The following is a 13,716-nucleotide window of genomic DNA, read 5'->3' as shown; positions in this document are numbered from 1 at the left end:
ACTAACAGCCACAAAGGGTTTGAATACTGCTTTCCATTGCTTTTTCTGACTAAAAATCCAAGAAGAAAGAGGTGGCTGTTGTATCTCTAGCTTTCATTTCTTTGCCTCTGCCTCCAGACATATTCCAACAGCCCCCCCCATCCCCACCCCCCCAGTATTTAATCATTTAATCCCTTTTGGCCTAGCCCCAGAATGCACCTCGTTCCCCCTAGTAGCAAGGATGGTGAATGATAATAGTAACTTTCTAAATTCATATAACAAGTGCTTTGCGTGTGTTATTTCATCCGGGCCTCGCAGCAACCTTGTGAAATGGGTGCCACACGTGTTATCTCCATAGAGATAGATGGAAAGGCGTGGTTGGTAGATGGCCAGCCTTGGAGCCAGTTCAAATCCTGCCCCTAATGCATAATAGCTACGTGTCCAAGTTATGTGTCCCTCGGTATCCTGGGCAACTCTCCAAGACGTTTACTTTATAGTTATAGATTATGAGTCTTCATTGATGGAGAGAATTTCCACACTGAGTATTCACCATGCTGATTAAATCAGTTCTGGACACTCACACAACCTTGATCCTCCCTTCCCCCGCAAAATTAAAAAATCATGAAACTCAGGCTTCAGTAGCTAAATGACTTGCTTGAGGCTACGCAAGTATTAAATGTTAGAGACAAGATTTGAACCCACTTCTTTCTGACTCCCAAGCCCAGTGTTCCATCCAGCACACCATGCTGTCTCTTTGCCCGTCACATTCATTTTTTTTTTTTAAGTGCTGCTTTGTGCCAGTCTTCCTGGGAGGAATCCTTTCTGGTGCTGGTCACACTGTAGAAGTTCTTGTCAATAAGAAATAACTTTCCCTTAACCAGTCATGCTGTTAGCACATATTTATTGAGCACCTGTGGTATAGCGTGTGTGTGTGTGTATGTGTGGGGCAGGGGATTCACTATCTTTTCACATGATTTTCACCTGGACCCCACAATGTCCATGTAGAGGCTTTACTCACAGCAGGGGATAGTAGGTACATCAAGTGTTGTTACTACTATTCGTACTTATCTAGTTCTCAATGATTATATACTTTTGAGTGGTATAGATAATATGTGCTATTGAGATTCAGAAGAGGGAAATAGCTACAGCTCGAGATGGTCAGGGAAGGCTTTGTAGAGAGCCTGGGGCTTGAACTTTGGCTTGAAATATGAATTGGAGCAGGGAGGCCATTTCCAAGAATGGAGCATCTCGTGAACAAGGGTGGTGAGGCAGCAAGTGGGACCAGCTTCCCATCTGTCCTTAAGGGTGAGATGGTGGAAATCCTCCAATTCCAGACTAAATAGTTCAGGAGTTAGCCTCTGTTAATCAGAACATTGATCTGTACTAGCCTTCAAGTCATTCTTCATGGGGTTATCCTGGACAAAATCAGAGGAGCCTCTATGGCTGAATTTCCAGGGGAATTTGTTTTTGTATGGCATCCTAGGACCCCAGTCCCCCAGTGTGACAATATATGACCCAATAGATTTGCTAGAAGGTCCTCCTTCTTGTAGAGAAAGGTTCATTGCTTTGAAGGTTCAGTCTGAGAATGTTGAGCTATCTTGGCCCCCAGAGAAATAAGTCACTTTAGTGTTCTTTAGTAACTAAATTGGTCTCTGACTTACGGAGGTTGGGTTGGCCCCCCCTCGAACATTTGGGCCTAGCATAATCATAAGAAGAAAATTATTGGGAAGACTTAGATCTTAACAGGACTTGGGAAATTTGGGTTTTGGCCTATCTTGCATGCCGTTAAGTTGATGAGAAAGTTCCTTTTCAAATGTGAACCTTGGTGAACTGGTGAACTGGTTGCTGTTAGCTGCCATCTCACCTGAGTCTCTTGATGCCCCCTTTCAGCTGCTCATGTGTCTCACCTGGAGAATGTGTCAGAGGAAGAAATGAACAGGCTCCTTGGCATAGTGTTGGATGTGGAATATCTTTTCACTTGTGTTCACAAAGAAGAAGATGCAGACACCAAACAAGTTTATTTCTACCTGTTCAAGGTAAGAGTTTATTTTTTTTCTTCGACATCTCTCATGAGATTTTTCCCTGATACCCACAGAATGTTAAAAGCTCCAGGAGATGCCTCTGTTTTAAACATTATCGTGATTTGTCAATATATCCAACTCCTTCCCATATGAGCGACCCTCCTTGCTAAAAAAAAGAAAAGCTGTTAAGTAAAACAGTGACCACATTTGACAATGGGAGCAAGATTTTCATCGTCTCCCCTCTACCCCCGTCCCCTACCCAAAGGAGGGGGGTGAATTTCTCCGTATATTCTCTGGCCCCAGTTTGGGCTCTTATCGTCACTCGGTCTAACTTTGCTTTAGTGTTGGTTTTTCGTTGGTATTGCAGTCATTGTGACTTTTGTTCTCCTGGTTCTGCCGACTTTAATCTTGTTCAGTTGATACTTGTTCCATGTTTCTTGGAATTCCTCACATTCGGTCCTTTCTCACAGTACAATCCTGTTTCACTACATTCTGATGCCATGGTTTGTTTATCCTGTGTACTTCTTGTTTGTATGCTATCTCCCCCATTAGACTGTGAGTGCCTTGAGAACAGGCCTTGTTTTTCCCTTTGTTTCCATTCCCAATAAATGTTTGTCAATTAGTTGACTTGAGTATGGGTACCAGATTTGTTACTGGATTTTTTTTTCTGCCACAAAAAATTGTGTTATGACTATTTGGTTACGCATGGAGCCTCCTTGTCTGTCTTTGACCTCCTTAGGATATATGCCAAGTAATGGGCTCTTTGGATTGAAAGGTATGGACTATATATGTAGTGCCTTTTCTTATATAATTTCAAATTGTTTTCCAGAAAGGTTAGATCCCTTCAGAGCTACATTAACAGCATCTGTCCAAGGGTCTTTTTTTTTAAGAGACTAAGTCAATTTTTTTTTATACTTTTCTTTTAATTATGAACTTAGCAAATGTGTAAGAAAAGTTATTTACTATGCATTTCAGCCAATGTTAGTCAGAGACAATTTATTAACATATAAACATTCCTGGTTGGAGAACAGTTCAACTGGGCAGCATTTTCTCCTGCTAATTGGAAATTGTGTCTCTTTTCTGTTCCAAGCAACATCTCATTCATACACACACATATGTATACGTGTATACATATACACATGTATACACATGCATACATATAGAATACCGTATATTATATGTTTTATAGTACTGTACTATATACTATATATTTTATGGGAATATTTAAATAAGAAAGAAAAACTTCCACAGACAGAGAAAACAAAAAATATAGTTTCGGTTTAGGGATTTTGATTTGCCCACACATACCAACAGAAATGTCAGTGTAATACCAATATTGTCCTCAGAAAAGTAAATTCCTCAACCTGATGGCTTCCTCTTTAACTTGAAGATTCCCCTTTCAGTCTGGTCAAAGGTGTACAAAGAGGATGATTTAATTAGATTGAAGAAGAAACCATAGTTTGGTCCCCATAAACTAGATTACTTCTCTTAATTTAAGGGTAGGGGCTTTGCCCTGTTGTTAGTACCTTCTATTCATGAAAGGCTGATGAAGTCTTTGATTCAAGTGAATCCAAGGATTCAGACTAGGCTCTTGTGGTTGGGTCATGTCTGACCCTTTGTGACCCCGTGGACTATATATATAGCACGCCAATACTGTCCAGGGAGTTTTCTTGGCAAAGATACTGGAGTGGTTTGCCATTTCCTTCTTCAGTGCATTAAGGCAAACAGAGGTTAAGTGACTTTCCAAAAGACTTCTGTCTTTTATTAATGAGTGTCTGTCTGAGGCTGGATTTGAACTCAGGTCTTCCTGACTCCAGGCTTGGTGCTTTATTCACTGAGCCACCTAACTGTCTTCAGACTAGGAACTGTCAGACTCTTTTTTCTTAACATTTTATAACCCAGCTGAGGCTTCGGTGCTCTGTGTATCCACAACCATGAGCTTTTCAGTTGACAAAGAAGAATAGAAAAGAGGGTTTTTATGAAACTGAATTTGTGTTATGGTTAATTTTTTTAAGCTTCTTCCATGCTGCTTTGCCAGGTCATATGACTCCTCTTCCTGTATAACCCTCTCAAAAGCGACCTGCTCCATGAAGCCTTTCCTGATAAATCTCTGTGTCATTCGGCTCACTCTAGCGCTTCATACATTCTCCTGGATAATGATAGCTGGCATTTATCTAGTTTACCTAGCTACAATAACTCTGGGTAGTAGGTCCTGGTATTACTCTCCATTTTACAGATAGGGAAACTGATGCACACAGGGCCACGTAACTTAGCAAATGAGGTAGGATTTGAACACAGGGCAGTGCTCTATCCACTGTCGTCACATTGATTTGCTTCTATAGAGCTTATATTATTTTCAGCTACTTCATTTTCTCCCTGAGGTCATTAGCCCAGGGAGGATAGGCTTTATTTCTTTTTTCCTTCCCCTCAATGCCTCTGCGCACAGTTGGTCTTAACAAATACTGTTGTTTTGTGGAAAGGGAATGTGTCTTTATCTGAGGTCAATGACAGCGACAGGGACAACTCCTGTTTCTGTAGTGTTTTAAGATCTGCAAAATACTTGACGTACACTGTCTCGTTTGGGCCTCACAATAAGCCTGTCTAGTGGGTGCCATTATTATCCCTATCTAACAGGTGAGGCTCAGCAAGGTGAGTGATTTCCCAGGGTCTCACAGCTAGTAGGATTTAAACTCTGGTTTCCCTGACTCCTGGCCCAGCAGTTTAGGCAGGTATGAGCTCTCGGTCTGGCTCAGCTCTATGCACTGCTGCCACTGTTCTGGCTCCCGTATCTTCTTGGGGGAGCAGGGAGTACCAACTTCAGGTGCCAGAACTGACAGGAGGCTTGTCGAAAAGCTCTAGGTTAGAGAGAAGATTCCAGAAAAGTTTTTGGGTCTGCTCAAGACCTTATTCCTTCGTTCTGAAGCTCTTCTAGGGTCCCCAGGGATAAGAATCACCATCAGCTGATGGGAGGCAGCCCAGTGGGTCATAGCTTCTACTTCAGGCCCCTTCTCTTGGCTCTTGGATCTCAGGAACCTGCTGACATTTTGTGCCCTCTCACATTTGGAGATTCCATTCAGGATCCTAGATGAAGGCCAAGCAGACCTCAGAGGCATTCTTATCCACACCCCTCTTTTGACAGAGGAAGAAACAGGGGCCCTTGAAAATGGGAAGTAGCTTGCCCAAATCACAGGATTCAAAACCCAGGTGTCCTGACTCCAGATCTGCCCCTCAATCTGGCTTGGTGATAGCAGTCACTTGCCTGGGTTTCTTGAGGCTACATGACCCTTTACTGAGTGGGGGGGAAGCATCACAACTCAGTGTAACTCCTGTTTCCCTCAAGTTGATTATTTTTTACCTAATGTGGGGAGAAAACATGACTAGACCAGGATGTTAATTTGAAGATGATCTGGGGGTTCTAGTGTAGAACAGCCAAAAACGGTAAATGCAGTCTTAGGGTATGTTGAGAGAAATATGAGTATTGGGGCAAAGGAAATAATCTTCCTGCTCCTAGTCTGCTCTGGTCAGACTGCATCTAGAAAGTTTTATGTTCATCAGAACCTTCCGTTAGAGGAAAGGCTTTGATAAGTTAGAGAGAAGAATGTCCACTGAGGCCTTGTAATCCCTTTGGTTCCCAGTGTCTCCTCCCCTCTGAATTACTGTTGTTCAGTGGTGAGTCCATTTGGGATTTTCTTGGCAAAGATACTGGAGTTCTTTGCCGTTTCCTTCTCATTTTACAAATGAGGAAACTGAGGCAGACAGGGCTAAGTAAGTGTCTGAGGCCAGATGTGAGCTTAAGAAGATGAATCTTCCTGACTCCAGGCCTGGCACTCGATCCACTGTGCTACTTAGCTGGTCCCTCTGAATTACCTTGTGTTTCTTTTCTTATAAATTCTTGTTTTGTCTTCCCTGATGGAATATTAGCCCCTATTTTGTCTTTTATTTCCTCAGTGTCTAGTACAGTGCCTGGCAGCTAGTAGGAGCCAAATAATAGATTGATTGATCAGAGACAACCAGAATGGGGAAAACACTTGAATTCATGTTATGCTGATTGACTGAAGGAACTAGGCGTGCCTAGCTCAGGGAGGAAAGCCCTGTCTGGGATATCATTGCTATCCTTAAGCTTCTGAAGGGTTGTCTTGTGGAATGGGGAATAAACTTGGTTTGCTTTAGAGCAGATAGTGATGGCTACCGAGTGGAATGTTGAGGCTTGATGATAGGAGAAAGAAAAACTTAAAAACAAGATACCTCTAGTTCTTTAAAAATGAACTCAGTTGTGATTGAAGGCAGTGGCATCCCCCTCACTGGAGGGCTACAAGCAAAGGCTAGGTGACCCCTTAGCATCATAGATATAGAACCGGTAGGGACCTCAAGGCCATCTAGTTCAGCCCCTTCATTTTATGGATTAGGAAACATGCTTCTGGGGGTTAAATGGTTAGGCAGGTAAGAGGTGGGCTCAAAGAGGAACTGGATCCCTGCTGGGGGTGCATATTTATTTAGAAAACCACAAATTAATATTATCTATATTGTATTAATTAAAATTTTAATTTTAATTAAAAATTTAATAAAAATATTTATTATTTTGTTAAACCTTTCCAGAGGACATTTTAATGTGGCTTGGGCTATACCTCTGGTTTAGTGGATAGAGGGCTGAATTTAGAGTCAGGAATGCCAGAGTTCAAATCCTGCCTCAGACACTTACTGGTGATGTGACCCTGGGTAAAGTCACTTTATCTCTCTTAGCTTCAGTCTTCCCATCTGCAACATGGGTTGTTGTGAGATAATATAGGTGAAGCACTTTGCCAAGATGAAAGCCTTCTATACCTGCTAGCCGTCATCATCATTTTTATATTATTATTGGTTCCCAAAGCCATGTGGGCATATCAGAGGCAGGGTGTGGCATCCTCTGACTCCAGAGCCAGGGTTCTTTCCCCCATACCAAGCCTAAGGAGTCTGCCACAGAGGGCCTTCTCACTCCAGTGTGGGTTGCACAGGTCTCTGAGATTTGGTGATTCTGACAAGGCCTTGGAGCCTGAGTCATCGAGGCCCAGCTGTGCCAGAGTCCCTACTCTTAAGGTCTCTGGAAGAGACGTCAGTAGAGAAAAACAGGGCCTGCAAGAATGTAGCTGTTATTTGTGTTGGAGCCGATCCTTGGCAGGAGCCTCTTGCCCCGCTGGAAGTCAAGGTGGCGTCAAGGTTTCCATCCTGTCAGCCTCCCGATTTGATTCTGTTTATAAGCAGCCCATTGGGCCGGAAAACGTTGGTGTCGAGTTGAAAAAAGCTCCTTGCCTGGCACAGAGGTGGCTAAGAAATACTTGCTGATTGATTGAAAGGCCTTCATTTTCTAACAAGGCAATGTCTAGCTCATTACTTGGGTTAAAAAAAAAAGGCCAAAATGTGGAACTCAGTTGTCTCAAATACCAGACAAATAATTCAAAAGGCATCTGTTATTTAATCTTATTCCTGTGCTACGTAGTCTTCCAGCATACCAAAATAGCCAGTGTGAGTTAAGGAGGCATTTAAAACAACTTTCAAGCCCATATTTGAAAACAAACTCATCTTCCATTCATTGGTCAAAATGGATTTTTGAAGTGAATGGTAGTGGTACCATTGAGACCTATTTAAGATCATAGGGTGCTAGAGTTTGAAGGGTCTACCTTGAAGGCCAGTGTGAAGTCCTTTCATTTGACATGAGTGGAAACTGAGACAATGGAAAAAGCAGTGACTCTGGAAGCAAGATTCAGATCCTTTCTCTGGTGGTCACCACACATGTGACCATGCTCGAGTTTGGTTCCCCATGCCTCAGTTTCTTCTTCTGCCAAAATGAAGGCTTTGACCTAGGTGATTTCCCGTTCTCAATCTACGATCTGTAAAATGAGGGTTGGTCTAGGTGGCTGCTGTGGTCCCTGCCGGGTTCCCCTCTTTGACCCTGAGAGAGGAAATAGCTTTTCTGTACTAGGATTGAAGCTTTCTAATGTTCTTCCTAGTGTAACATACTGGCTCCAAGCTTGAAATTGCAGTTCCTCAAATGGTCAATTTTGCCAACAGTGGTGGATCAGGTGACCAGAAAAAATCTTTTTTTCTTGTTTTTTTTCCCCCCCAACTCTGGGAGGTTTTGCTACGATCTAATTTTATTACTACCTTATACCCTTAACAAGCTATGTATGTCACTTAATCTCCTTCATCCTCAACTTTCTTATCTGTAAAATGGTATTTCCACTTCACAGGTTTATTCTGAGGCTCCAGTGGATAAGGTGCTTAAAAGTACTTTGTAAGCTTTATTATATTATGTAGATGGCAGTAATTATAGTGATGATAAAAACAGAACAGTTCTTTGGTCAAGATTACTGTGGTACATTTCAAGGATCCAGGAAAGGCTTAGCTGTAGCATATTAGTGGTCAAGGGAAAGGAACACTGGTTCTGTAGCCATAGGGCCTGGGTTCAGATGCTGCCTCTAGTAATTTCTACTTGTGTGACTTTGGTCCCATTTAAACTCCCTGGGCCTCAGTTGTTTTGTTTTTTCACTGCAAATGGTTGAATTGGATTCAGTGGCCTCAGACCTATGACCTTGTGGTCCCGTCCTGGGCGTTTCGATGCTGCTCAGTTAGAGAAAAGTGGTTTTGTAGTTGTCAACGATTGGGAGGCTGTTCTGATCTCCAGCAGCCTGTCAGTGCCTGAATACTTTCCTGCCCTGGTGCCCTTCCATTCGGGTACATCTCGGTGATTCAAGGCTGTTTCTAGGCATGTAGCACAAAGGCAGCGGAGTGGAGAGGCAACGTGTGTGACTAAAATAAATCCGTGGTTTTCTGATGAGTTAAGTAGCTACAAGTTCAGTTTAAACAGGGTAGAGAGTAAAGTACTTCAGCATGGTGGCTCTGGGATCTCTTGTCACTTGGCTGTCAGCTTACTCTGAGAGTTCAGTTCCAGTGGTGGGTAATTAATCCCAGCACTTTGAACATGCTGGAGAGTTAGCTTTTTAAACAGTCCTGGATAATCCCTGGGTAAATTTATCGGTTTTCTAAATCTGAATTCCCTCTTGTGTCAGAAGGATTAGGCTTATTGGTCCCAGGGGCCAGAGCTAAGAGTGAAGGGTGGAAGCTGCAAAGAAGCAAATTTAGACTCGATGTCAGGAAAAAACTGGCTAACAATTAATTGGTGGTGGGGGTGGTTGAGTCATTTTCAGTTGTGTCCGATTCTTTGTGACCCCATTTGGGGTCTTCTTGGCAAAGAGACTGGAGTGTTTTTACATTTCCTTCTGCAGTTCATTTTACAGGTGAGGAAACTGAGGCAAACAGGGTGAAGTGACTTGGATCACACAGCTGGTATAAGTGTCTGAGGTCAGATTTCAACTTACGAAGGACAAGTCTTCCTAATTCTAGGCCCAGCACTGCACCACCTAGTTGCCTCGATGCAATGACCCTTCCTGGGGGCTTTCTTCTTTGCGGTCTTTGAGCGGAGGAGAGAAAACCTCAGGTTCAACATGTCGCAGAAGTTTCCTTTGTTCAATTCTGAGTTGGATTAAATGGCATCTGAGGTTCTTTACAACCCCATCCAGCTCTGCGTGTGTGTGTGTGTGTGTGTGTGTGTGTGTGTGTGTGCGCGCGTGTGAGAGAGAGAGAGAGAGAGAAAGAGGGAGAGGGAGAGGGAAAGAGAGAGAGAGAGGGAGAGAGGTAGAGGGAGAGAGAGAGGTTTGAAGTCAGTGAAAAGGCAGCTCCTGATAGTTTCTATCACTTAAATTCTGCAAAGTTCTAGCAGGAAGAGCCCCAGAGATTACTTTATACTGATGTACTTTTTAAAGAAATCTTGACCAAATACCCATTAAAACACGAGAATTGTTGAGTTCAGAGAGAGATCGGCTTATCTCTTCCTTGTCCATCCATCATCTCTAGTATTTATTTTTTTTTGCAGGGGGGAAAGCAGGGCAATTGGGGTCCAGTGACTTGCCCAAGGTCACACAGCTAGTAAGTGTGTCAAGTGTCTGAGTCGGTATTTGAACTCAGGTCCTCCTGACTCCAGGGCCAGTGCTCTACTCACTGTGCCACCTAGCTGACCCTCCAGTATTCTCTTAACAAAGAAATGTTTGGGTTGGGGAAGGATCGAGGATTGCCAGGAATGCAGTTGGGGGAGATAGCAGAGTGTAGGAGGGAAACTTCCCTCAGTGACTGCTTTCCCTGAAAAAATAAAATGGCCCCCTGGTCAGACATGTTTAATGGAAGACACCTGACAACTGGTAGTCCTTTGGAGGGGGTACTTGGTTACCAGCAGCTTATATGTAATTTATGTTAAAAAATACAGATGATGCCCTTCTCTCACATATTTTCGATCTTTTTCATGTGTGTATTTTTTTTTTTTTCTTAACGTTTTGGTCTTTTGGCTTCTTGGCAGCTTTTAAGAAAATGCATTTTACAAATGGGGAAACCTGTAGTCGAAGGATCCTTGGAGAGCCCTCCATTTGAGAAGCCTAGCATTGAACAGGTAAAAATGCATGTTTACATTGAGTTCAATTCAAAAAGTTCATTTGCGTTCAATATACATTTATTAAGCACTTAGTATTTTTAAGGCACTGTGCAAAACACTGAGATTACAAAGAAAAAAAATTCAAAGCATTTCTACTCTTTAAGAATACAAAGAAAAAAAGGACATTTCTGCTCTTGCAAAGGAGGGATAAGGATGGTAATGGCTGATATTTATATTGCCAAATGTATTATTTTTAGTTAAATTTTATTTTTAATTAAGAAGCAGTGATTTTCCATTCCTCTACTTCTCTCCCCTGAAAAAAGTAAAGACAAAACGCTAGTAAAATATGCATAGTTATGTAGAGCAACAACCATCTTAGGAAGATGCTATCATCTTCATTTCAAGGAATTTCAAAAAAAATTGAGGCTGCTAGAGGTACAGTGACTTACCTAGGGTCACACAGCTATTTGGGCTAGAGGGAGGATTTTGACTGCAAGTTCAGCACTCTCTCATACCTCACCAGACTATGCCTGCCAATTTGGATGCAGATGAAGAAATGCAAAGCACATATATAGTAATATAAAACAAACCTAGCCCACTCCCCACCTTTCCAGGTTTCTTATATCTGATTGCTGTGTACTCTTTGGGACAGTGACTCTGGCCTCCTGGCTGGCCATTCCTCGAATTCCTCCTGACTGTCTCCTGACTCAGTGCATTTTCTTTTTTTAAAAATAGGCTTTTACTGATGTCTTTTTTTCCCCATTACCATAATTTCTCCTAATATCTTTCCCCTTCCCCCTCCTAAAGAGCCACCGTATCAGATTCTTTTTTGAGACATAATAATCCTAATCCTCAAACCAGGGAAGGACAATGCACAGGGGAACTATCATTTATGAATATTGATTCAGAAATTTTAAATAAACCGAAACAGACTGTAGTGATTTATCCAGAAAGTCATTCGTTGTTGTTTTCCAGTTGTTTAAGTTGTGTCTGACTCCTTGTGACCCCATTTGGGGTTTTCTTGGCAAAGATACTGGAGTGGTTTGCCACGTCCTTCTACGGCTCATTTTATAGATGAGGAAACTGAGGCAAACAGGGTTAAGTGACCTGTCCAGGGTCACACAGCTAGTGTCTGAGGCCAGATTTGAACTCAAAAAGATGAGTGTTTTTGACTTCAGGCCCAGCACTCTAGAGATCCACTGCACCACCTAGCTGACCATTATGAAGTCACTCATGATGTTTAAATTGGATTTACATTAGGATGCAAAGATAGCTCAGCATTAATGGAAAACAATCACCATAATTAATCATATTAAAGAAAAATTTAAAACTACACAATTATCTCAATGGATTTAGAGAAAAAAAGTCTTTGACAAAGTACAGCATCATTTATGCTAAAACCCTACAAAGCATAAGATAGAAGGACCTTTTTTTTTTTTTAATATAAGAAGATTAAAAGTAAAAGCAGTTCAATGGACTGCACCAACTACACAATTATCTCAATGGATTTAGAGAAAAAAAGTCTTTGACAAAGTACAGCATTCATTTATGCTAAAACCCTACAAAGCATAAGATAGAAGGACCTTTTTTTTTTTTAATATAAGAAAGATTAAAAGTAAAAGCAGTTCAATGGACTGCACCAGAATCTTCCCCAGTAAATAAGGGAATAGAGCAAAGAATGCCCACTCTCCTTCCTGTTGTTTAGTGATATGGTTCTGGAAATGCTAGCAATAGCAACAAGAGTGTACATTTTCACTGGCTTTCTTGCCTCCCTAGAACTCTCTCCTTCCTCACTTTCTGTCTGCTGACTTTCCTTACTTCCTTCAGATTGCCGCTTTAAGTTGATGGTTTTCCCAGTCCTCCTTAATGCTGAGATCTTCCCTCTGAGACCACCTCCAAATTATGCTAAACATATCTTGCTTGTACATAGTTGTGTGTATGTCGTCTCCCTTATTATTCGAGTATGAGCTCCTTGAGAATGGGGACTTGTAAAATATTTTTTGAATCTGCACAATTTACCACAGTGCCTGGCAGATAGTAGATGCTTAATCAATGCTTGTTGAATGACTAATGTGGAAATAGGTTTAATATGATTGTTCATGTATAGCCTATATCAGATTACCGTCTTGGGGAAGGGGAAGAGGGTAGGGGAGGGAGGGAGAAAAAACAATTGGAACTCACAATCTTATAAAAGTGAATGGTGAAAACTATCTTTACATGTAATTGGAAAAAAAAATGAAATACTATTAAGAGAAAAAATAATTAAAATTCATTTGCTGCCAGTGTTGTTAATCGACTCCTTACAAAAAAATTTCAAGTGAAACGAGTTAAATATTCTCTTGTGGTTGAGAAACTCTCCATTTCTGGGTGACCTGTCCCTCTTCCAGCCTCTCCTCCATCTTGGCCTCACTCTGGTCCTCTCCATATTCTGTCTTGGTCCTACTCATTTTTTAGGCCATCTTAGATCCTGGAAGCCAGCCTCGCAAAATCCTTCCCCCTCAGGTCCTGGTGAGCCAAGGTGAATGTTTAGTTTGGGAAAGAACCTGGCTTTTGTTTTTTTGGGCCACTGACTGTGCAGCATTCGCTTTTAAAATTAATATTCACATCTGAGCAGGGAGCAATGAAATGGAGTGTGTAAACACTAAGGAAGGGATTAAATGTGCCTTTTCTTGGTGCTGATGTTTTACCATTCAGTCTTCGTCCTTTACTTTGGCACTTACTGAAAAAGCCCTTTGAAGCAATGGAATCCAATAGCGAGTAAGAAGCATAACCAGTCAAGCGGAGTGGGAGATTGAGAACCTGGAAAACAACATCTAGATCTACTCTGGCTCGTGGGAATCGGCCTCCGGCTTCCGGAATGTGTTCGGTTAGGTGCTGTAAGCTGTTCTTGCAGTGGTATGCCTTCTAGCTCATTAGTGCTGAGACAGATGAGATCTTCCAGGCCATCTTAGCTGGACTCCGTGGCAAGACTCCGTAGAAGACCTGTGGCATTTGAGGGGCTCTGTGGAATCCTCTTGCATGTAACTTTTTTGTTTTTAAGAAGTCACTATCCTCTCACTTATCCCTTCTTAAAAAGGAAAAAAAAAAAAGGAGAAAGAGAATTTCAACAAAACTAAACAGCATAATTATGTGAAAATGACTAGTGTTGAATGCAGTGTTCCCATGATCCCCCACTTCTTCAGAGAAGCAGGGAGGCCTCTTCTCATTTCTCTGTTTTGGGACCAAACTTGGTCATTATAGTTTCACAGCAGTTTCACTTGT

At 41.9% G+C, this 13,716-nt stretch overlaps 1 protein-coding gene across 1 annotated transcript in view; it reads left to right on the top strand.

Moving 5' to 3' along the window:
- Positions 1-13,716, top strand: part of KAT2B (lysine acetyltransferase 2B) — a 113,402-nt gene that overhangs the window by 44,568 nt on the left and 55,118 nt on the right. The window contains exons 3-4 of the mRNA XM_036760194.1: positions 1,870-2,015; positions 10,384-10,473. Coding sequence (XP_036616089.1) covers positions 1,870-2,015; positions 10,384-10,473 — 236 coding nt within the window. The remainder of the gene's footprint in view (positions 1-1,869; positions 2,016-10,383; positions 10,474-13,716) is intronic.

This window comes from Trichosurus vulpecula, chromosome 5 (genome assembly GCF_011100635.1).
Source record: "Trichosurus vulpecula isolate mTriVul1 chromosome 5, mTriVul1.pri, whole genome shotgun sequence".
Lineage (NCBI taxonomy): Eukaryota > Metazoa > Chordata > Mammalia > Diprotodontia > Phalangeridae > Trichosurus > Trichosurus vulpecula.
This window is presented reverse-complemented; position numbering and strand designations above follow the sequence as displayed.